This window comes from Python bivittatus, unplaced genomic scaffold (assembly GCF_059951505.1).
Source record: "Python bivittatus isolate LINGU-HERP-01145 unplaced genomic scaffold, Pbiv_v1 ctg000070_np1212, whole genome shotgun sequence".
Lineage (NCBI taxonomy): Eukaryota > Metazoa > Chordata > Lepidosauria > Squamata > Pythonidae > Python > Python bivittatus.
The window spans coordinates 31,986,600-32,012,369 of NW_028277034.1; the positions used below are offsets into that span (position 1 = coordinate 31,986,600).

The following is a 25,770-nucleotide window of genomic DNA, read 5'->3' on the forward strand; positions in this document are numbered from 1 at the left end:
TGGTCCCTTAACAAGTGGGAGGCACATATGCAAACTGTTGTAATTCCTACACCATTCACCTGAGTTGGATGTACATACCCTCAAATTAAAGCTGACAGTCTGCAGTTAAGGCACATTGTGTTTGTTTCATTCCAAATCCATTGTGGTGGTGTATAGAGCCAAAGATGTTAGAATTGTGTCGATGTCCCAATATTTCTGGACCTGACTGTACGTGGCAGTGCCAACTGACAGTGACATCAGGAAGAAGGGGTATGAGAAGCTGGAGAAGTAGCAGGGCCTGAAAGTTGAACTAGAGAGGATGTGGAAAGTAAAGGCCAAAGTGGTCCCTGTGGTGATAGGAACACTCGGGGCTGTGACGCCTAAGCTGGGAGAGTGGCTCCAACAGATCCCAGGAACAACATCAGAGCTCTCTGTCCAGAAGAGTACAGTGCTAGGAACAGCTAACATACGGTGCAGAACTCTCAAACTCCCAGACCTCTGGTAGAAGACCCAAGATTGAGGAAGACATATACACCCATAGGGGTGAGAGGGAATTTTTTAAAATAATATATTATATACAGTATATATTATTAATTAATATAATGTAATTATAGTATTAATTGATATAATTATTATAATTATATTATAAAGTTATAATATGCAAACTGTTGTAATTCCTACACCATTCACCTGAGTTGGATGTACATACCCTCAAATTAAAGCTGACAGTCTGCAGTTAAAGCACATTGTGTTTGTTTCATTCCAAATCCATTGTGGTGGTGTATAGAGCCAAAGATGTTAGAATTGTGTCAATATCCCAATATTTCTGGACCTGACTGTAGATCTATCACCACTGCTGTCTTCTGGTCCTTGTCTACTACCACGATGTCTGGTTGATTATCTAGTACCTGCCTGTCTATCTGGATCTAGAAGTCTTACAGGATCTTAGCCCTGTTATTCTCCACAACCTTCTGTGGAATCTCCCATCTGGTCTAGCCCATACACTGTGCAGATGTTCCTGTACACAATGCCAGCTACTTGGTTGTGCCGTTCAGTGTTTGCTGTTCCTGCCTACATCTTACACGCTGCCACCATGTGTCAGACTGTCTCTCTCTGGACAGTCTGCACCTTGGGTCCTGTTTAGCGTGGTAGGCCCCTGCTGCTATGGATCTGGTGCTTAGTGCCATTCTTATGCTGCTATGATCAGTGCCTCAGTGCTGTCTTTCAGTCCAGCCCTTTCCAGCCACTGGTAGGATTTCCCAATGTCAGCTACCTCAGCTATCTGTCGATGGTACAATATACATGTATGTATATTATACATTAGAACTAGAGTACAGGGTCCACTTTAATGGTGTTTGTTGATCTGAAAAGTGGACCCTGTACTCGTGGGAATATGCTAGGAAGGAGATAGAGGAGGGGGGGGGATGATGTAGCAAGAAACGTTACCTCTTGTCAGTAATGCTGGCATCCAAAGTATTATAGAGATTAACTTTCCATTCATCCTGCAGCTTAAGGTCTGCATTACTGAAAATGCCCATTAGAATACTAGACCCCATGTAATCAACACGAGCTTCAGTAGAGCCCATGGTAATCTGAATTTTGTGACTTGGCTGCTGGTTGGGATGTTCTGAAATATGAGCTGAAAAACATTTATACATCAGTTTAGTAGCAAAGGGAAACAATGAAATATACCACTTTGGCCTTCTGATATTAGCCTGCAATTAATATCAAAAGGTCTTCAATCACACACACACACACTCGCGCTCTCGCTCTCTCTGTATATAAGTGCACACACAGATGGACAAATACTGTTGAGACTGGCCAGAAAACACTGATTTTAACAATTTGTGTATACTCAATTTAAATGGGTCAAAGTTTGAACTGATGTGATGGGAGATACCTGAGTAAATGCTGGTTTTTCAATTAAAAAAAACACAATTAGCTGACGTCTATATTCACTATATAAAAACAACTAATCATTGTAAAAAAAAACTTGCTAAATTTTCAACTTACCCACCATCTCCAAGGCATTAACATCTATGGTACCGCCAACCACTCCTCCTCTAGAATCCAAATGTGATCTTCCCAGACCTACTGACATGCTAATTTCCCGATCCCTGTTACTGCCCACAGATAAACGACCCTGGCTTTTCAGACCACTAGTAGTCCACCTAAAACATGCACAAAAAATATGGAGAAAATATTGTTTATCTTATTTGTCCATTCACATGCAAAAATGCAAGTTGTGAAATGCATTTAAAGTAGTAATAAATGTACAGTATATCGTAGTAGAGACACAATTCACTCATTTAGACAAAACAAGATGGAGACAAATTTTCAATTTTTGATAATAAAAATATTAATGGACCCATCACTAACTGAGACTTCTATGACTATAGTAAGATAAGAACAAAGATAAAGCATTTGGCAAGTTCTGCAGCTAATCAATGTCTTCCACAGCTGATTTTCAAGGAAGTCTCTGTTCAAAGTCCTCCATTTCTACACAGCATAACCTGAAATAAAAGTAGATGCTTCCTGGATCAAAAGGGATTCTTCAAATACACCTGCATGTGCATGCACACACACTTTTACATGTTTAAAATAATTATCTGGGACATAAAGAAAAAATCAGAGGGTTTATTAAAGGGTTTCCTTACGTAGTGTTTCCCATCACGTTGCTCATATTCATTTGGACATTTAATTGTTTCAAGTTCATAGCAAATACAACCAGTGTTTCCCATGGTGTCACCTGCTGACTTCCAGCTTTATTTGATTTATTAAATGGAGTTGATGTTTTTGACAGTAGATCTGGAGTTAAACACAAAGCAAATACTGTAAATGTAATATTGCAAAGTATTAATTTGAAAACAAATCAAGTATTAATGCTACTCTGCAGATTTTGTTGGAAAATACTTCAGAATAACTGAGTCCAAATAGGAATTCTCATACTGTTATGATGATTCTTTATATCACCTCCCTCTATTGGCACACAATAGTGTCATGGACATGTTCTACATGATCAATTTAATCTATGGAGGAAATTTATATGCTTCCAACACAACCTTTTCTTGGTGACTGAAAATTGTAACATGGTAGTTCTCACAACTGAATCAGTTTTTAAACATCACAGAGTACTGTAAATCTAAATGTTATCAACTGTGATGCTCAGAAAATACATGGGACTACAAACATGAACTTTGTGTACTGCCAAAGTTTTCTTGAAGTTTTGTCTTTCAGCTCTAATAATTAAAAAAGCAAAGGATTTTTTTTTACAGCTAAATAGTTATACTTTTGTTTAACTGACAGAGAACTGAATAGAACCTCACAATATTTGATCAACTGAACTGGGAGAAGAAATTATTTAGGATTTTCTTTTCCAAATCTTCCAAGATAGGTTTGATCAAATATAATCAGTACTTTTAGTATTTTTTTCTTTCCAGAAAAAGATTGAAATTTTAAGCTCAGATCCATCCAGTGTTGCCTGACTGAATTTCCAGTCCTGCAGTGAACTTCCTCTACCTCAGTTCTCAGTACTGTTCAAAGGTGTTTCTCAACCCTTAGAGATGAAAAGTTTTATGGAAAAGAAATTAATGATTCTGTTTTGTTTGAATAAAAATAATAAATCAGAGCAATTTTTAGGATAATACCATAAGCTATTCTCCTTTTTTCTTTTAGGTTAAGTGACAAGATTCTAGTTATCATAATAATGTATGTCAATACATTTCAGTGCTTTACATGACAAATGATTAACTGTTGATGACTATTTTTATCGAAGTATGATCAGTTGGCTATATTAAACACTGGCGTATGATTCAAAATAGTAAAATTAAGCTTTCTCTCACCTTTCTGAGGGACTGAAGAATCTGACACACTTCTGGATCTTGCAACAGCAGGGGATTTTAGGTTATGAGATGCTGTTCCAGGGGACATATTGGAACTGTGCTCATTGAAAACACTTGGTGACTGAGCCATATGGGTAAATGAAGCAGACTGACTTGGTTGCTCCCAGGTTCTACAGTATGCTTTTCTTGATGATTCAGGAGACATGTGCTGGTTCATTCCTTCGATAGAATCTGGTGTCCCAGGACCTGATGCTACTAGGAATAAATATAGCAAAATAAATAGTTTGCATCACAAATCGGCTTTTTATTAATTCAACAGAAATCTAACAAGATTACTACAATATGCCATTCTCCAATGTGACCCATTTATTTACTGAGAGTCCAGAGGATTCTTTCTTAAATTCTTTACAAAGAATTTAAACCCAACTAGATTAAGGCAACCAAGGGAAAAACATTCATACAGATTTCAAGCATGAACATTCTTTAATTCTTTTCCTATCCCACTACTTATTTCACCACAGCATTTCTAACCCCAAATTCAAAAATAACATGTTTCTAATGTCAATCAATCAATCACAGTAAGACTAATTATTATGAAAAAAAGATCTTCCGTATTCTTTTGGCAATTTACCTGGCAAATTTATTGTCTGGTCACCTAGAAAGAGGCGTCTTGCAATACTCCTTCTGTACCAGGCCCTTGGAAATGCTAGAATCTCACTCAGTCTCCTCATGTCATATTTAAAAGAAGCAGATCCTATGTCACAAACAGCTATAAAAATATTATTAAAAAGTGTTTATATTTTATGTTTCACATTATTTGATTCATTCCTGTAACATCTGTCATTCATAAACAGAAAGAGTCAGTACTTAATAGATTATAATGAAAATACTTAAAAATGGAGACAGTTCATTTAATTTAGATTGCAACAGCATCCTTCGCCACAAGTCAGATTGACTGGGGCTGCTATGAGTTTTAATTCAGCACAACACATAGGGCTACAGATTTTTCCACCTGGATCACGTTCATCCATGTCTGTTTGATTATTTATTTATTTAATTTGTATCCTGCTGCAATCAGTCTGACTTTTGGTGGCTATTGTAGATTTCGGGTCTAGAATATTTTTTACTTATCAGAAGAAACTTGCCTGTGTTATATTACCACTTTTTAAATCCTCTTTTTTAGGATTGTAGCCCCAAACTGTAAGTTCACTGCAGTAATAGCTACCTGAATAATGTTTGTATTCCTCTAATTTATTCAATGTTGAAATTTCTTGCTACAAGAAGAGTTGTCCCCATTTCCCTCAGCAGTTACTGGCACAATTTTATCATCTCATCTCAAAAAAGGACCAAAGAAAATTTAAATAGATGTTGAAAAATGACACCATTATATCAAAAGCTCGGTTTAGTGTTATGGTGAACCAGTTCAATACATGGTGATGATCAAAGGCTTAAATGGCTTTTAAACAGAACTACACAAATGTACAGGTCACGGTGGCATTAGTTTTGATTGCAGGTTCAAAAGCTGATATTCTTCTACATGCTAGAGGCAAGGAAGGGCAAGATCAAATAAGGAGCTGTTGTATTCATGTCCTATCAAATGTTTCCCAGACAGATCTGCCTGTTATTTTGATAATACAGGTATTCTCGCTTACCAATGGTAACTGGGCCTGGGAACTCCATTGCTAGGTGATGCAGTCGTAAGGTGCAATGTCACGTGACCATGCTGACATACAACGGCAGTTCCGGCAATCCAAGTTGCCATTGTTAGGTGAATCTCATGAAGTCACAGCATCTTGCAGTCATGTGATTGTCATTTGTGACCTCCTTCTGGCTTTCCTGTTGACTTTCCTCATTGGAAGCCAGCAGTGAAGGTCACAAATGGTGATCACGTGACTGAGGGATGCTGTGATGTCGTAATTGCGAGCCTGTTGCAAAACACCCAAATTGCGATCACACGACCACAGGGATGCTGCACCAGCCACAACTATGCTTACCATTGTAAGTCCTCTCATTCAGCGCTGCTGTAACTTTGAACAGCCACTGAACAAGGGAACATGGGGCAAGGACTAACTGAATATTGGTCTGTAAAGAGCTATGCCATGGTCAAGAAGGATCTTCTTATGTTCTTACATTTTGGTTAGTCAAACATTGCAGAGGAGAAAATACATAACTGCTTAAAAGGCAATTACTCAACATCCATTCAAAAGACCTACAATACCTACAGTATTACAAGAGAAAAATGTACAAGTCTGATACTGTAACATGTAATGCAATACTATTTTCTATGATGCACTGAGTTCATTAAATAGGATTGATAAATACCAGATATATTTATCAGTGTAGTATCCATCTTGTTGGCAGATTTGCTTGCAGACAGACCCTCAAAAAAGGTAGCACCTCCTGAACGCCTTATTCTTGATAGGCTAACTTTTACAAACTCAAGGTTGATGCTCAGTGAATCCTTACGACCAGTAACTGACGAGGGCTCTTCATCTATACTCCCTGAAACCATGAAGAACATCATTACTTTTTGGGCTTAATCTAAACAGGCCAAACTTGTTCTCACCTAATGCCTGCAGATGTTCAGCTTTGCACAAAATAATATGTGAACTTTGGCTGGTATAAAATACGGTTAATAAATGATTACTTGCTATATCATGTAACAATTATACCATTGTTTCTAAACATTTGAACAAAAAAAGCATTTTACTGCATTTACTGTATGAATGAGGCCTTACTACATAGATGTACTCTGAGATATGAATGCAAAAACCTATTTTTAATATACATTCATACACATGTAAAATATTTGCTTTTGGCTAAATCAGGACAAAATCATTTTTAAAGCAATCTTGCATTTCCTTTTTAAAGGCTTATTTAAAAAGTTTAGAAAACACCAATACATTCCTGTGAAACACAATATTCTCTCATTACCTGATCCAGAAGACAGGCCAGCCACAGTGGTTTTTTGCTTTCCTGCTCCATATGGATGAAATACATAAAGGGAGAAATCAGACATGCAGGCTGTGAAACTCAAACCTGAAGAGCTGCTGCTAGAACCTGTCAAATCTGACTGGCTGCTACTATGCCGTGTTCTGCCAAAAGGGCTACCTAATCCAAGAGATGAACCTAAAGCAGAAAAAGAAAAAGGGAAAGAAATGTAGAAAAATCACAAAGATCAGCCAAGTTTACTATCTTTGGAACAAAAGAGATAGAAACATATTTTGATGGCACTCCTACAATCATGCATTATTGGAGATGGCAACTCCAACAAAAAGTGTAAGCCTGGATCTTCTGGAAACATTCTTACAAATTATCTTGGACAGGCTTTCATTATTATTCCATAAATGACTTAGATCCTAAAGGACTGCCTTCTCCTCATATTCTCTCTCATATCCTAAAATCTGATGAAGAGATCTCTATCTGCATCCTGATGTGGATAAATGCTAGATTATTTGAAATGTGAGAGATTTTTTTTTTTTTTTGGTTTGTTTCTGTGCCACCTGTCCCCCTACCAGCACAATTTAGTCTAGTTCACTATTATAGTCACTGACCAGAATGTCATACTAGGCTAATTGGTAATTTGATAATGGAGCCCAGACATCACATTAAACCATTATATTTGTTTGGGTATAACATATGAGCACAACAATTCCATTCTGTTAATTTAGTGTCAGGTTTACAAAACAAGCTATTATGTCTGAAACTACAAAGTCCACAGTTTGTATTAATCGTTTAGGAAGCAAGCCAATTTCAAACTTTCATTTAGTCTGATCTAAATCAAAGTTAATACTAACCACAGGTTTCATTAAGGCACAATCATTGTTGGAAGTACAAACTTCTAATTTCTGTCTTTTAAGAGCACCAGGAGATCCACAATTTATTCTTGTAGGATTAAATTGTGATTCAATATTAGATCTGAATACAGCCTTCTTTTTAACTGTTTTTCAATATTTTAAAAATTAATTTTACCTGGTGAGATACTTTTAACTGACATCTTTGAGCCACTTTGTGAAGAATTTTCTGTAGGGCAGGTTGAACCTAAAGTTTCTAATTCCCCTCGATTGGAAGAAAACACAAGATCAAGGGATGGAAGTTTCAACATGCATTCTACGCGTGACACGGGTAAGCAGCTGAACTTGATTTGTGAAGGCTGAAGAAAAGAAAAATAGTGTTTAACATACATGGAAAATTGAAATGAGAAGAAGGCAACAAGCAAAAGAGCATTTTAAAAATGGAATACAGTGGTACCTCTAGTTATGAACTTAATCCGTTCCGTGACTCTGGTTGCAACTCGAGTTGGTCTCAAGTCGAGGTAAAGTTTCCCATAAGGTTCCATGTAAATACGGTTAATCCGTTCCGCCCTCCGAATTTGGTCGCACCACGAGGCAAATTTCCCCATAAGGTTCAATGTAAATACGGCTAATCCGCCCTCCAAATTTGGTCGCACCCCGAGGTAAATTTCTCCCATAAAGTTCAATGTAAATACGGCTAAACAGTTCTGAAACATATGCATTTTATTTTTAAACCTCAAAAACCTTCCAAACGCCACAAAAACCTTCCAAATGCCACAAAACACACCACAAGCCTCACCGAACGTCTCCTTGCTACCACAATCTCGCCCACAGGTAGCCACGACCATGTGGCAGCAGGGAAAATGGCCGCAGATCCGGTTCATAAGTAGAGGGGGAGTTCGCAAGTAGAGGTAAATTTTTGGGGCCAGAGCTGGTCATATCTTGAAAAATTCGTAAGGAGGGGCGTTCGTAACTAGAGGTACCACTGTACTGTTAATTTTTGTTATGCTAGGGATAAATAATGTGTGGACCCTCTAGATGTTATTGAATTCAGTTCTGAACATCCTTCATTCCTGATTCTATCAACTTCCATTATTAAACTATAAGCTGGAATTTAACAACATTGGAAGGGCCCGAAGGCATCCTGAGTTATGGAAGGTAATTGTCTTCGGATCATGATCTAGTATTGGAAATAGGGAAACATATTGTTCCTCTGCAGGATGTTTAAAACAAAACTTTTAGGGGTCCATAAAAGCTGTGTTAAGAAATTATGACCCTGACATTGAAGAAAGTCATGTAAGGAGCACAAACAAGAGTATGGAGAAGAACTATGTAATTAAATACATCAAATGGAATTTATTCAGCAGCACATCTTTGTTAATTAAAGCATAAGCCTGAGTTTCCCATTTCCTGGCTCTCTGCAGTTTGAGCCAATAAGCTGCAAAGGTTTTAGCATTGAATTTTAATTTGTCCCATCTGATTAGACCGCTGGGTCTGGAATACAACCAAGCAACATTCAATTCTACGTTTGGTTACAAGAGTCAGTCCCAAACTATGGGCAGATCAATACAGCTCAGCTTAACTTACTTTCATGAACTTGTGAAACTAAAAGCTGCTTTAGATTCCATGGAAGAACACAGAATACAACATCTAAATTCTTAATGTAGTCTTCATTATCAAACAATGCAAAATTTAAAGCAAGGTAAAGCAAGTGAACAGACATAGCAAGTACTTTTCTTTACAATGTATCAATAATATTTCTCATACAAAGATGAAATATAAACTATGGGATTAATGAAAAAAGTTCCAATTTAAAATAGAATTCATTATTTTAGCATCTGACAACCAAAATCTCTGTATATGTACGAACAACAACTATTAATTTTATTCTTAGTACAACAGCCTTCAAGGTATTACCTAAGTTGACATTCATGCTCACCTGAACTCTTACATATACTACTACATCAACAGGGAAAGAAGAGTATGCTGATGTTGATGAAGATACTAAGGAAGCTGTGGATTCTTCTAAGGGATCTTGCATATCAAATTGCCCAATATCTTCATCTTGTGAGCTGATGGCTTTAAAAGAACAAGAAAATGATTACATATAACTTTACAAAAGTAAAAATTAGGATATAAAAACTTTGGTAGAAAAGTATGATACCTGTATAATTCCTTTCTATTGGAGTTATAGGTATTGTTTCAAGAGCCTTTTCTAGAAAGTCTAACAGGCAAGGGCTAATCACCATTTCCTCAGGCAAAGACTGGAGTGCAACCCAAGCATAGAGCTTTGCTGTCTTTACACCACCACTTCCTTTACCTTTGGCTGAAAGGTTTGGAAAAAAAAAAAAAGACTTAGTGAAATATCAGATCACAAATGTCAAATAGACCCTAACCCTAATAAGAAAATAATCAGAAGTACTAGGCAGTTTTTATCCCGAAAAGTTATCTCGTAAAATTTATGACAATATCAAACAAAATGGTTTATTAAGCTGATACTGATACTGATCCAACATTGATACCAATCAAACATTGAACTCTATACAATGGCAAAAAGATAACTAAAGTTAAAAGACAGACACTGAAAAGAGAAATTTTTACCTGATGGAATAGGTGGGGGTTGAAGAGGAAGGAAGGTTTTAGCCTTGCTATGGGTAAGAGGAATAATATCTTTCATGCTATACAATTTGGATTCTTTGGAAAAGGTTCTTTGAAGAGATGAGCCTCGGGACGCATTTGGCGATTCCGTCTTTAACATCTTAGAGTTGTAATGTAGCTGAATCAAGACAAAATTTTATATACCATCACCACACAGAGAGATACTTGAATTATCAGCATGACAATAAGCAACCTGTTGTGGTATATAGTCATATGAAAAAGAAAGTACATCTTCTTTGAGTTCTATGGTTTTACGTATCAGGACATCATAAAAATTATCTGGTCCTTAGCAGTTCTCAAAAGTAGATAAATACAACCTCATATGAACAACAACACATGACATATTATACCATGTCATCATTTATTTTACAAAAAGAAAGCCAAAATGGAGAAGCCATGTGTGAAAAACTAAGTACACCTTATGATTCAATAGCTTGTAGAACCACCTTTACCAGCAATAACTTGAAGTAATCATTTTCTGTATGATTATGTCCTGATACATAACACCATAGAACTCAAAGAGGGTGTACTTTCTTTTTCACACGACTGTAGATTTTTCTAGTCCACTGCAGTAATTTCAAATTAGGAGAGTTGCCTATCCTAGTTCTGCCAGATCAATACCTTTAAGTTTGTGCCAGAACATAAATCCTGACTTAAACACCTGAGATAATACACTTCCTCTGGGGCCTTTTGGAGTTGCATTTCCACTATCTTCTCCACAACCTTCCCTAGAAAGATAATATTGGAAACAGGATGACAAATTTCCAGCACTGCTGGGTCCAAAGATGGCTTCTTGAGGAAGGAATATACCATTGCCTCCCTCAAGGCAGGTTGGATCATCCCCTTACTCCAAGTCAGTGGCAGGAATCTTTCCCTTTGCAAAGTTTATATGGCCCTTCATCTTCTCCACTGCACTTTCTTTATCTTCTGGGAGGCTTCTTAGTGCTGTGTCGCACATCAAGCACTTCCTAGGTCCAATTTCTTCCTTCTCTCTCTCTCATAATGGTCATCTCCTAGGTCCAATTTCTTCCTTCTCTCTCATAATGGTCATCTCATCTATGTGATGGTGGATGACCATTATGTCTAAATTATAAAGTTCTACAAACATCCACATAAATCAACTTGGTACTGGTCTCCCAAATAGAATAAACACATAGCATGATTGTCTACGAAGGCAGTTTTATTCCCATAGTTGGAAAATTTGAAAAAGAAGACTAAAACCATAGGCTTCTACATAGCCAAAAATGTGCTATTTTGGGGGCGGGGTAGGGTAAATAATAGAAAAATAAAAATTCAGCAACAGCATGAATCACAAATAACACTTTGCATGAAGTTATCAGAGTAACTGGAACTGGAGGAATTTTGATGGGCCAATGCTATGCAAGGCTCCCACTTAACTCAGATAAAGAATGTTCTGGAAAGTTACTCGGTGTAGACACAGCTTATCAGTATATGATGTACAGTTATACAATAACTGACCACTTTATTCCTTGTGATGCTGGAACTACCATATTAAATAAGTTATAAATTGTTCATAGATGTCTGAATGAGTTTAATTTATCTATGTTATTTGTAAATGTTGGATGATGCCTGAAATTATTTTTGGAAAGATTCCCAGAACTGCTCCATGAATTAGAATTGTTTTAGAATTGTTCCTCTAAAAAAAGAGTTGCTATTTTTAGAAGACAGTTAGTATAGCAGAAAAACAAATGTTTTCAATGTGAAATGCGTATTAAGGACTAAGAAACAAGATACCTTTTCAAACAACATGTATTTAGATGCAATATCTTTCTCTGAAAATAAGTGTTTACCTTCTTCATCAGCAAATTGATAATATGAATCACTTTTAAAATTTAGATCTCTTTGGCACGGTACGTCATACTTGCCCCATGCTCATTTCTTTATCCTAGCCTTTAATCCTTTAGGAGGAAATCTTAAGGTTTTCTATAACATATACAATGTCTGTCAACCCTTTTTGCTCCTGGACCAGGTAGCTAAATTTTCTTTCTCTTTTCTTCAAAACTCTACTGCCACAAAATTACTGTTGCCTCACTATCTAAAATCCTATTCATTATATACCCAAATACTTTGGATATGCAGTGCACATGTATGCATATGTGGTACAAGAACACTACTATCTCCAATATAGGGGCAAACAAGAAGAGAGAGAGAGAAGGATAAAAATTAAAACTGGCAATAGGAGAGCAACTCTTGTAGTGAGTGACAGTGCCACTGATCTGTGGGCTTTGCAGTGTGGCACACTGATTTAACTCAAACTTATTCTTCAGATAATTACTCATCTAATCTTACTAGTATTCCCAAGGGTAAAAGTATCATGAGTTCCCTTGCTTCCAGACTTGTGCCCAGCTTGATATTAAAAATACTTTATTAAATTATGAATCATACTGTGTGGAATAGAAGCACTCTAAATTAGTCTTAACGCTTATCAGAATTAACATCAGCATTTCCTAGCACATTTACATGTTTCAAAGCAGTAACTACACGACATAACAGACTCAGGAAAGTGATGTGAAACTACAATTCTATTTTATCACATGTATGAAGGAAATGTCAAGCTTTTTATTTTTTTACCTTAACATCTACACCAGGAATGTAAAATACTGTTGTTTCCAGGTCACTAGACTTTGTTTGGAGAGATGCTGGTACTTTCTTTCCAGCCAGTAAATGGGTAGTTGATGCATAGTTAGTTTGAAATTTCTTTTTTTTAGAGGGAGATTCTTGATCTAAACTTCGGGAACTGCGATCATAGGTCCTAAAAGGTAAATATCAATACACAGCAGTTATTTAATTAATATAAACATAAATGTAACATTATGTTATTTCTAAAGCTCGGAATGGTAATTGTTAATATAGTTAAGCTCCAGAAATACTTGGCATGATTTGATTAGGTTCTAGTTTACATTTGGCTCAAGGTTCTCAGACACACAGCACAGCAGGCAATAATCTTTATTTTAACTAGGAAGAAGCCACTAAAACATTAGATAGTCCTCTATCAACAGTGCAATTCATTTTTAATATACACTTTTCTTTAATACCAACACTCCTTTCTCCCACACTTCCCACTGTCTAATGGACTTTTTGGTCTGCATTTTTCAGCCTTGAAGCTGGGCAGCTGTTGTTGATATAACTGACATCCTTGCCCTGAGAAACTCACTCAACTTTCACAAAATAATGGAAGTCTGAGCTGTCTGTATGATTCAATGTTTTTAGCTGTATGTTTGCCCTAGTTTTATACGCCACCCAGAGTCCACTGGAATTGGGCGGCCAATACAAGAAAGAAAGAAAGAAAGAAAGAAAGAAAGAAAGAAAGAAAGAAAGAAAGAAAGAAAGAAAGAAAGAAAGAAAGAAAGAAAGAAAGAAAGAAAGAAAGATAGATCTGCTATGGTTTGGTTCCAGATTTCCATGAGTAAACTTTTAGAAGAGCAAAATATTTTGCCTTCTGCTGTCTACCAGAATCCTCTGAAAATCATCACTGCATCATTGGGGAACCTTTCAAAATAAGTGTAAGAAGTTATGTGGAGGTTGGAGAAGAGAACCCCTTCCATGATTAGAATCTATTCTGTAAGTCTATTTGTTTAATGGAACAACTTCTTCCACTTCTATAAGTGCACAGTCCACTAAGTATATTTTAATGTTTTTAATTTCATTTAATAGTTTGTCTCCTCTAGCATCTTATTCAGTCTTCCATTCATAATCATATGCAAAACCAATAACACTGGATGTTTATTTAATTAACAGTAATAACCTATTAGATCTGTGCTGTAAGACTTCAGACAATTCAATGGGATTCAATGGGATTCAAAGTAGGCCAGCATTTCCCAAAGTATGTCCCAGTACTGGTTCTTTACATACACACAATCCAACAGAAGAGAATATGTATAGCTCAGGGTTAAACTGTGGCGTCCTTGGGGTTCTCTGAGCTTGGTTGTTTTCTTGCAAACATTTTGTTATCCGGCTAGGTAACATCTTCAGTGCTAGAGTGGAATGGGGTTTGCTCTCTGTTTATATACAGTGGCATGCCCTGCCAGTGTTGGTGGGGTTGTGGGTTTTGTTTTAAAACAAAAGAGCAAAACATTTCCTCACCAGCAATCATCACCCAGATAAACAGAGATTAACACCAAGATTATCACCAGACATACAATCAAGCAGTAAACAATACCCTAATCAAAGAACTATCAGAGGAAAAAACAAGAAAACAAAACCCCCACCCACACCAACACCAACACCAACACTGGCAGGGCATGCCACTGTATATAAACAGAGAGCAAACCCCATTCCACTCTAGCACTGAAGATGTTACCTAGCCGGGTAACAAAATGTTTGCAAGAAAACAACCAAGCTCAGAAAACCCCAAGGACTCCATACACACAATCATACACAATGGAAAAGATAGCCATAATTGCTTTCTTTCTGCTCTGACCAAGTGCTATAGTCACAAAATTACTGGTATTCTGGTTAGAGGGGAAAGAGAATAGCTTTACTCACAAGCTTTAACCAGAGTACAGTGATTGAATGAACTAAGACTTAAAATATAATTTATAGAGGGGCAAAAGCCCAATCTCCAATTTATACACTTGTAAATTAATAACAAAAAATAGACAGCAAAAAGCTGTACTGAAAAACATCCAGCCCCCAGCTTCATAAACTTTGGGAAACCCTGAAGTAGGCTAACTATACAAAAGTACAACCTATGAATATTCTATGGAATACATGAAACTACTCTAGGTAAAAGATTTATTAGAAGATAGGGCTCATGTGCTAGCTTATATGTGGTTATGAATATTTTACATGCAAGTAAGATGGACAGATTTGATTACACAAATTCTACATCAGAGTTCTTGGCACAAAGGGACATTATTCAAGTTGTCAAATCTATAGTAATATATCTTGTTGTCTTAAGGTTGTCAAATGCTCTTTATATGGAATATGGGAATTGGATTGATGATCAGTATCACTTGAGATTTCATACAAGTTTCAACATATAAAGTATGTTTCTCCTTCTATAAACATAGTTTGGTAAACATGCTCAGCTTTTTGCAGGATTTTTACCTCCTTAAGCTTATATCATCATGTTCTTGTTGGAGTGTTGTTGGATGAAGCACACACTTCCCAGAGTCAATTTCAACTCTCACATCAAGTTCAAAGTCGATATTCCTCTCAGTAGTTGTTCCAGTTATATTTCTGTTGGCTGGAGATGTTGGCCAACGCTCAGTAAACAGTTGGTGAACAGCAGCAAAACCTGTAGCTTTCTTACGAGAAGCAGTCCTGCAAAAATTTTAAAATGTAGGGTTTTCACAAACTTACCTTACTGCATGCAATTTGTTAAAATATATTTACTTTGGTATCTCTCACACTACAGAAAAGGTCAACATTCAAACTATCTGAAATAGCCTGTATTTTATTTTCACTGAAAGTAGCTTTGGAGGTTCTGTGATTTGGTCAGGTCTGTTACACTGAGGAAAGAGGAGTTAGATATCTGTCCCATTTTCTCACTAAAATGTGTTTAGCCTTTGAGAACAAAATATACAAAGATGCAATATTAATCTTTGGTGTTTCTTTTTCCCCTTCACGGATGTTGAGAGGGAACTAAAAGCAGTCAAATTAGCTGCTTTAAAAGAAACTAAAAGATATTGCGAAATCTAATCACAGTGTTCTCCCACTATTTACAGTTTAAACCTACACTGACCAAAACTTTTGTGGAGCCACGAAGCAGCTCTAATTAAATGATACTATAGCAGCATATAAAGTTTTGAGAAATGTCCCAGACTGTCATCTCATTCAAAGTAACCAGCAAATTCCCAACAAATGCTATTTCTACAATTTAAAAGCAGAATGAGAAGTACAAATGAAAATGCTGAGTTCATACAACATACTGATCTTCATATTGTTGTTTAATAAGGTTTGGACCAAACTTCTATATGAAGTTTATGAACACAGGAAATTGCCATCTAATCAAAGCTGCCTGCCATCATGTTCAAACAGAAAGGAAACTATCTCAGGCTACTTTGGACTGGCAGAGTTTGAACTTGAGATCCTAAACATGCAAAGCTGCGTCAAATACAGAGCTACAGGATAGTCCTTTCCAAAGGTATTAATTATCTCCGCCATATGCTCTTTCATTAAATGTTTTTGTTAGCTCTGCTAGCTAAATTATTGGAGCAGGTTAAAGATCCTAACAGCCATTTTTTTAAATTATATTTCTCATAACATCAGCATAACATCAAGATTTCAGACTAAATATTATACAGAGAAAGTTGGAGTTCTTTTTATATTCATTCATCTGCACATTTATTAATGGTTATACTGAAATGAATATTCTCTTTTTACAAATATGCTCACTGTGTTTTCCGATAAAAGTATGGCCTCTCTCTCTCATGATCTTCCTCTTTTTCTGACTCCTCGCTTGTTGAAGACAAACTGTCATCTCGTCTTCCTTCTTCAGGCTGGAAGGGAATGCTTGGTGAGAAGACAGCTGGAGTTTTGGGTGAACTGAATACTGAGCATGATCCTTCACTAGTGGATGAGTAATGGGATGGACCATCAATAGTTACTGACAAAAGATCCAATTCTGTCTCCTCTGGAAACTGATTACAAAGAGACAAAAAAGACATTCAAGTTATAGCTACCAACTATCTCAAGGAGTGGGGAGGAAAAATCAGATTCTTAAAGGCAAAGCAGTAAATGTTTCATTTTGGGCAGGCCAAAGAACTGATTTAAGCCATGAAATATGTTTTAAAAATAGATGAGTGAGTAGTCTTGAAGAAAAAAGAAGTGAATGTATGTTATTTAGATACAGCAACAGCTTAGATTGCAATACATTCTACTATAATAACTGAAGTAAAGTTTTTAAAGCTTAGAAAAGCAAGAACCTTACAGACATCCTGTAAATGAGAGAAAGTAGCAGAAATTATTAGAAAATGGAAGCTCATGCAAAATGCTGGCACAGAATGCACCCTACTATCTTAACAGATACTCCTTTTAAAGTAGTACATATGATTAATTTTAAAAAACTAGTTTTTTTTAAGACAATAATGTTCTGAGGGGAATTCTGGAATGTTATTTTGATTTTGGATAAGCTAAGATAATAAATCTTCAGGTTTCAAGTCAAGCTGAGGTATCAGTAAGCTTGGGGAAACCATAAGGTTTGCAGAGGTACAAGTTTTAAAAAAATATTTTTAGAAAAATAGTCCAAAAGCAGTGGTGGAGTGAAATGCTCAGTAAGCATGGAATGGTAAGAAACTATGGGAAAAAATTAAAGCTGGAAAGGGGAATAGAATGGAGTTGAATATCTTGGCAAAAGGCATAGCTGCTGCTTGGCTTTTCCAATTGGTACACATTACCTGTGGCACTGAGTTGCTGATTGTGCTTGCCGTCATATTATACCTAAAGATTTTTGGCTTTCTGACTTTAATGATCTTTATATACCAGAAAGATTAGCACACCTGGATAGTCACTGGAATATCTGTGAGGCATGAGAACTCTTAACAGTCTCCGGTAAGAATTTGGGATTCCACTTCTTAAAGATAAATATTCCAGTTTGTTAATAAACTGTTGTTAATCATTTCCTTTAAAAGTATATATCTATGCTGGTCTATGAACATACTAAAGAATTGATTTGATTTGATTTGATTTGATTTGAAAGGATATGTCTGTGGTTCCCAAATTGTGTGCCGCAGCACCCTGGGATGCCATGGGATATTTTAAATTTTTGAGGGAAATGCAGTGATACTGGGCATCTGGTGGACACCGTGGAAACTACTAGCTTGATGCGGTTCACATTTTTGGCCTGGGGTGCCATGAAAAAATTAGTGAGACGTTAAGAATGCAGTGAAACTCTGGTATAAGTGCATGAGATATGTTTGTGGTGAATCAGTAGGAAATATGAACTAGAGCCATAAAACTATAATTTAATGGCTATAAGGAACAACTTGCTAAAAGAAGCCTGATTTAGATTAAAAGTCAGTTCACAAAGTATATTCAAAAGCATAAAGGGAATTTCTGTTATTGCAATTGTAACTAGGTTGAATCAAGATTTTGGTGCAAAAATATAGAATACATGAAATCTTATGATTAGCTGAGTACTGACTCATATATTCCAAGTAAATATAAAATCTACTTTCAGAAATGGTTAACTGGTCATTGTAATGAACTGATTGGATTAATGTTGACACAATTTTAATTGAAACCAGAAAAAAATTATATCTTTACGCTTGTCCAGATAGGAGACTTTGAGAACTGTGCTGCTTGTCCATGAAAGCCTGGGGACAGACAGCCTCTTTGGTTCTAAGGATCATGTATGATTTTGGGTGACTAGTCAGAAGCCTCTTTTTTGTGTATACATTCATATACATACATGCTAAAGCACTATGGCAAGCCTGTCTTGTACTGCAAAGCCATCTCCTGGACTCGGCAATATCGGTGCAGAGATTGATGGAGAAAGGCTATTAAAGCTCCATTCTCTCTCTGCTTCATAATTTACCAAATGTTGCAGTTAGTACCAACCTTCAGAAAGCACTGGTTCTGCAATACTATCACCATGTGACTAGAGAGGTCTCTCACAACATAAACTCAATTATCAGATAATCTTCACAATGATTTGAAAGATTTTCTACCCCTTCTATTTGCCAGGAATTGATGGATCCAGATGCCATGATCTTAGTTTTTTTAATGTTAAGTTTCAAGCCAGCTTTTGCACTCTCCTCTTTCATCCTCATCAAGAGGCTCTGTAGTTCTTCTTCACTTTCTGCTGAACTATACCCTTATGAAAACATTAAATTCCTTAGGCTAACAGGCACCTCCCAAGGAATATTAATCTTCAAAGATAACCATTATTTTCGTCACTCACATCTTCTGTGGTTTGCATTTTCACCCATTCACACATCTTCTATTCTTAACATATGTAGAAAGATCTATCTCTCCAAGTCATAGGGAATGATTTGGGGGAAGGAACTCCTTCTTTCTCTTGGGTAAATAAGGTATTTTTAGATTTAAAAAAATAATATGTGATTCAGGTTCAAAGCAAGTAATCTAACACATGTTCTGATTTCTCCTCTTTCTAACAATATAGGGAAAGAATATTTGATAAAAATATTGGGATAACACAGACTAAATTAGATGGACTTTATTCCAACTATAATAGGGAAGGCAATATAAGCCATGTATAACTTATTAAGCCATTGTATAACCATTGATTTCAACAAGATTTAAGTGCAACGATTTGTTCACTAAGGTACATTATGAAAAGAACTGTAAAAAATATCATTTATATTTCACCTTCTAATATACATTTCCAATGAAAGGCCACCTTGAATGTAGCTTTGAAAACACATATTAACAGAAAATGACATTTTTCAGCTGACTGCTACCAGCTGTATAAACTCTTTAACTATTTTATTGATTAGTTTCTTAAATATAGTAATGATTTTGCCTTTGTAAATCCAGAGTTATGTTTGTTGCAATAAACCTTAATTAAATCAGTGTAAATTTAATAATGAATAATTAACAGTGCCTTAATCTGGTGTCAGCCTATAACACTTAGATTCAACCTAATTTTTTAAAATGAATTTCATAATTAGAAGGAACTGATTTCAGTCGTGACCTTTTTATTGTATTTATATTCCTGGACAATTCAGTTAGACAGTATAAAATGAGAAATACCTATTGTTGAACTATCAGTGGTCATATCAACTAAAATAGCTTGCCAATAATATACCAAGTATTTTTTCACTATTTTTGCAAGATGTCCAATGAGCTTCTATTCTAGAGGACAGCTCTTTTTGATATAAAAATTTTATCATGCCAAAACGTGTTAAAAATAGCTTGTACTCCCCCTTGGTACAGTGATGAATGCTCTTACCCCAAAGTAGTAAATAATACTGGATTATATAATATTGCCAGTTGTGACCTACATGTATTATAATGTGGCCTGCTTAGCTGACAGATATGATCAATGAAGCAGATTTTCCATGCAGTTAATTAGTATACTTGTTGATTTTACAAATACCTGAAAATACCCTTCCCCTGGACAGCTGCATTGTTGCGCAATCCCCAAAACTGTTTCATTCAACTTAATTAAAAGTGAAAAAGAGACATTAATAAAACAATACATGTATAGTCCTGGGCTCTGCTGATTCAATTTTTTTTTTATTAATGACCTAGATTAAGAAGCTGAGTATTCATATCAATTCCTTAATCCAGGAATATCAAATTTGCAGATGAGCCCAATGTTAGGAGCGGCTAACATTTAAAAAGTGAATAGAAGATTCAGAAAGATCTAGACAGGCTTGAACAGTGGGCCACAACAAACAGGATGAATTTTAACAAGGCAAAATGTAAAGTCTAACATCTGGGGAGAAGAAAAGAAAGGCACAAGTACCAGGTGGGTGAGTCCTGGCTTGGCAGTAGTAAATGTGACAAGGATCCAAGGGTTCTGGTAAATCACACTGACATCTAAAAAGGACTGACAAACTCGAGTGAGATCTGAGCGAGGGCTACAACACAGTGAAGGGATGGAAAACCAAGTCCTATGAGGGTATACTTAGCCTGCAAGCAGAAGACTGACAGAAAATAGGATAGTAGTCTTCATATAGCTAAAGGGTTGTCATATAGAGGAGGAGTGGGTTAGCTCTCTGTTACCATGAAGGATGGACCAGAATTAATGGGCTGAAACTAGAGGGAAGGAGATATCCAATATCCTTCCAATATCTACTCTGAATGTCCTGATAGTAAGAATGGTCAACCAGTGGAATAGGCTGCTCCTTACTTAAATAGCATGTTGGCCTTCACTAGAAATCTTCAAATAGATGATGGATAATCATCTGTCAAAAATGTTTCAGCAGACTGTGCACCAAGCAGGGTTTAGAGTAGATAACCTCAGAGGCACCTTCCAATTCTATGATTCTGAGATATATGTGTGAGTGTGTGTGTGTGTAAATATATGACACTGGCACAAATAAAAGGAAATCACATACAGGACTGAATGAATCATGGATAAGATGCAAACATATGTAACAATATAAATGCATATACTAATACATATTTAACATATGTATATTTGAACATATCAGTTCTTAGACTGAAGGTAGTTTAAGATATCCAATATTAAAATTTTATTTTTTTAAAGCTCTCTGACACACTTAATTGATATTCTCTTTTAAATTCCCATGCATCTACTTCTTATTTCATAATGTATATTTACCCAAAGGATTAAATTAACTACTTAGGGACTGCCTTACCGTATCCTGTATGCTGAAAGTTACTCTGGGCCCAGGAGATGCCCCATCAACACGAATTTCTGGAAGTTCTTCACTTTCCCCAAGCCTTGTACTAATAAAATTACAGAAACAGGGAATTAAGATATTTATAAATACTCGCATTTTGTTACTATTACTAATTTCTTCCAAATTTAAGAATCACCATTTAAAATATTATTTTGGAACACTTTCCCAATTTAAAAATGATAGCTTGAAATAAGAAGCACTAAACAAATGGTGACAAATTTGAGTACGTTTTAATTACATGCAAACTGCATTAAATCTTAAGCCACTGAATATGAAAAATTACAAATGTATGAAAATCAAAGAACTACAAGATCTATTGCAATATGTTATTTGAGCAGTTACAAACTATACAACTTAGGTGAGCAAAGCAGTCACATTTTATGCTTGATAGAACCAAACCATCAAATATTGTTAGGATTGCAAAGTACAACTTTAGGAAGAAGCTGTGCAGCTGAAGAAATGGTATTATGCAGATAGGAATTAGTTTAGTTTTCAGTAATTTCCACTGAAGGAAGAAGGCAAAATATGATTCTCCCCCCAAAAGATTCCACATTCATCTGTGGTGCATATAGTTGTTGTTACACTAAAGGAAAAATTAAATACATGTAAACCTGAAGACACTTTAAGGAACTATTCAAATATTTAAAAAAATTAAAAAGAAAACATGTAGTTTAAAGTATGTGGCTCTTTACAAATATTAACATTTATTTCAAATCATTGTCTCTCTAGAGTTGGCAAGGTGATACTCAAGGGAAGTGCCTCTCATGGTGCCCAACAGAATCCATATCCATTTGACTTTTTAACCATTTTTTTACATAAAAATATTAAACATGAATAATTAAACAGGACATGCTGGAAAGCACAGATTCATTATTATTTCTAGGAAGGCCTTTGGGCTCACAAGGGCCCAATGGGATAGCAGAAAACATCTAGGGCATGTAGCTTACTTTCTAGCAAGACATGACTTACGATTGGCCATAGTCTTTATGACAGCCATTTTCTAAGTCTGCCCATTGCATACACTCAAAAATCAAAACATATTCTTGGTCTAAAAAAGCCTTCTATTCCCACCTTACCTTGTTCTGTCCATTCTCTTCAGAGGTGGTCTTCCTGAAGCTGAAATACTTTTGGATCGATTATAACTAGGTTTGTAACCTAGGCCCCATTTATCTTTCAGAGATGCTGCCTGAAATACACAGAGTATATTATTCCCACATTTCATTCTGACAGTATTCTTGCATAGTTCAGAAATTTGGCAAATGAAATATTAAGGATCATACATGTAGACTGTAAATAGTTGAAATCCAGAAAAGTTAAGCACACTTAAGTACCACTAGGGTCTTTATGAAATTAACATAAAGCACATGAGTAGATACAAAAAATAGTATATACTGTAAACTACTCAGAGACTATATTGTGCAGGCAGAGAGCAACAGATACAATTAATCTCTTTCTTCTCCCCTTTGAAATATTTTGCTAGAATGTCATGAAGAGCTGATGGAGAAAGAGAGAAATTACTTCAGGTTGGATGGATACTGAAGTGGATTTAAATGTAATTCCATTAAAAAAAAATCCCTGTACTGAATGATGGCCTACCAACATCTCAAAAAATGTAATGTGTCTTTAAATCTTGTTTTTTTAGCATGTGTGACTATGTTCTACCTAGTTCTAATAACATGAAAAAGAACTGATATGCCTGAAAAGGAGCTAAAAAATTGCTCACCCTCATACTTGACCTGCGTAGCTTTTTACGAACATCTCGGCGAATGTCATTGACAGCTACTGACTCCAACTGTTGGTATCGCTGAATTTCCTGGTTTATAGTTCCTTCACTTGCACCCAGTTTCCTGAAGAGAAGATTAATAAATAAAAGCTCACAATCAATCATTATAGGTAGCAATATAGTATTTGCTCAGAATGATTACTTATTTGGAGAGACCCAGTTTAAGGGTCCTTGTAAGGTAACCATAAGGATAAAGAGAAATAGTTATGCAAACCACTTGTGGGTGACTTTATAGCCATGAAATATATTGGCAAAGTAGTTTTGCCAAAGTTGATTAAGGGACTTATAATTTTTTAACAGGGGGACGCGGTGGCGCAGCGGCTTAATGACGCTGAAAGTTGCTGGCCAGAAATGGTCGATGCTTCAGCGGTTCGAGTCCAGCCTTCGCGTTAGCAGGGTGAGCTCCTGTTTCCTCCCCAGTTCCTGTAAACCCAACAGTTCGAAAACTCACATGAGTAGATAAATGGGTACTCTCACTTCGGTGGGAGGAAAAATGCTGGTGGCACCTTGCAAAAAAGGAGTCGGGAGCAGTTGCCAGTAAGCGCGAAAAACCGCGCGCGCCCAAAAAGGGCGTGAAGCAACAGAAACCCCGCCTCCTGCGCTCGCCGGCTGGGCTCTGCTCTAGGAAGGAGGCTCTGGCAAACCACTTCCGAAACACCTTGCCTTGAAAACTGCAAGGACTCGTCCAAGCAGTCACTGCAGAGTCGGTAACGACTGAGCGCAGATTAAAAAAAAAAAAATTTTAACAGAGGGTGTAAACTGAAAAAGAATCCTCTCAGGCAGCACTAGTTATATTAAAGCACGGGTTCTTAAATTGAGCAACACCACAATCTCTGAAAAAAATAAGTTTGTGCAGCACCTCAAGAATAAATCTAATGATTTCACTAGGATTAGTATTGGGTAAGAAACAAATATACCACTTCCTAAAATACACAGAATTTTTATCTTACTCTCTTGACTTAGGCTTACTTTTATCAGTGCTACCCACAGACTGATCTTTAGATTTTTTTTCTTATACCCAACAAAACCTTTTGCATTTTTAAAACCAGAAATGTAAAATAATGAATAAAAATGTATACTCATGTATGCTTCCATAGGCACTCTAAAAAAAATGGGTATACTACTACATACCACACTGAAAGTCACTAGCCACTAGTGGGAAACTGTCATTCATAACACACTGTGCTTCCCATAGGTTTAGCTACTCACAAACATGATTGGGCTTGTGCAGGCAAAATGGGGAACAAAGACTGCAGCACGTTTTGACAGTGTTCCCACTTTGCTAGGGTCAACCCACTGTGGGCTTATGTGGGCTAAGCAGGAGCAGGTTTTGACACTACTCCCACTTCTTACCCAGGCAAAATTGGCACACTGTTAAGATTTGCCCAGAGCTTGTGCAGGCAAAATGGGAGTAAGTTTTCACAGCACTCCTACTTTGCCCATTGAACTCTGATTAGCTTTACAAAAAAAATAACAACTCCTCAATTTAAAGTTGCTTGAGGGTTGACCTACAGATTGAGAACCCCTGAATTAAATCTTAGTAGAAGAAAGACAAAGAATAATTTATTCTGATCATAAAAAGTTGTTTGCAAACAACATACTTACTTTAAATCATCAATTACTTTAGCCTGTTCATTCAGCTCTCTGATATCAACTAAGCGCTTCACATACTTTCTTCCTCTTTGCTCTCCAGTCTGATTATTAGATGGCCCCTGCCTCCGATAGTCAGCATTCTCCTATTTAAAAATAAGGACAGCATTTATTTCATTCCCAAGCAGCTTTAATGACTAAGATGTAGACAGAACGATTTTGGCATCACCAATCAAAATAGCATGCAAAATCAGTTTAAGAAGTCAGCTGATTCTTGATTTGCTAATGACCCATATATTCACCATTTGTTTAAAGAGATACTATACATGTTACATACATGTCCCCATGAGCAAGACCTGCCCACTTTTAAGTGTGAGCTGTTAGAATAAGCCGTATCACTTGATGCTGATCCCACCAGATATTCTACTGGAACAGAGTAACGATGGCTTTTGGGACTCAAACCCAAGAGATGATTTACAATCCGCTGCCCAAAAGTGAGCTTGTATGTATCTCCACATAAAGGACCACCATCTGATCTCTAGATGATAATAAATAGCAACATTAATACTTCAGGAAATGAAACTTCCATTTTTCTTATTGTCTGGCCCTTCTCTGTCTATACTATCCTTTCAAACACCTTCATTAGACTTGATTCAGGCATCGCCTAAATAGGCTACTATCTATTCCCTAACTACAGGCTGTCAGTGTGACCTGTTTTCGATCTTCTCTTTGGTGATCATAGCTATTATTTGTTATAACTGAAATGGTCAATCAACTTGAATTTATACTAGCCTGGATAAGCATACTGAACTGATTTCAATTAA

The 25,770-nt window shown here is 36.4% G+C and overlaps 1 protein-coding gene across 4 annotated transcripts in view; it reads right to left on the reverse strand.

Moving 5' to 3' along the window:
* BLTP1 (bridge-like lipid transfer protein family member 1) overlaps nt 1-25,770 on the reverse strand; it is a 140,800-nt gene that overhangs the window by 11,405 nt on the left and 103,625 nt on the right. The window contains exons 63-82 of one of the 4 annotated variants that reach the window (XM_088132884.1): nt 25,284-25,484; nt 24,962-25,092; nt 23,297-23,420; nt 22,650-22,759; nt 21,529-21,619; nt 20,298-20,360; nt 16,634-16,878; nt 15,344-15,559; nt 12,866-13,046; nt 10,217-10,391; nt 9,780-9,941; nt 9,555-9,694; nt 7,794-7,974; nt 6,756-6,950; nt 6,144-6,323; nt 4,453-4,590; nt 3,822-4,076; nt 2,637-2,787; nt 1,993-2,150; nt 1,426-1,618 (exon numbers count right to left, since the gene is read on the reverse strand). In XM_088132884.1, coding sequence (XP_087989010.1) covers nt 1,426-1,618; nt 1,993-2,150; nt 2,637-2,787; nt 3,822-4,076; nt 4,453-4,590; nt 6,144-6,323; nt 6,756-6,950; nt 7,794-7,974; nt 9,555-9,694; nt 9,780-9,941; nt 10,217-10,391; nt 12,866-13,046; nt 15,344-15,559; nt 16,634-16,878; nt 20,298-20,360; nt 21,529-21,619; nt 22,650-22,759; nt 23,297-23,420; nt 24,962-25,092; nt 25,284-25,484 — 3,290 coding nt within the window. The remainder of the gene's footprint in view (nt 1-1,425; nt 1,619-1,992; nt 2,151-2,636; nt 2,788-3,821; nt 4,077-4,452; nt 4,591-6,143; nt 6,324-6,755; nt 6,951-7,793; nt 7,975-9,554; nt 9,695-9,779; nt 9,942-10,216; nt 10,392-12,865; nt 13,047-15,343; nt 15,560-16,633; nt 16,879-20,297; nt 20,361-21,528; nt 21,620-22,649; nt 22,760-23,296; nt 23,421-24,961; nt 25,093-25,283; nt 25,485-25,770) is intronic. The other 3 variants (XM_088132885.1, XM_088132888.1, XM_088132886.1) reach the window with 3 other exon arrangements.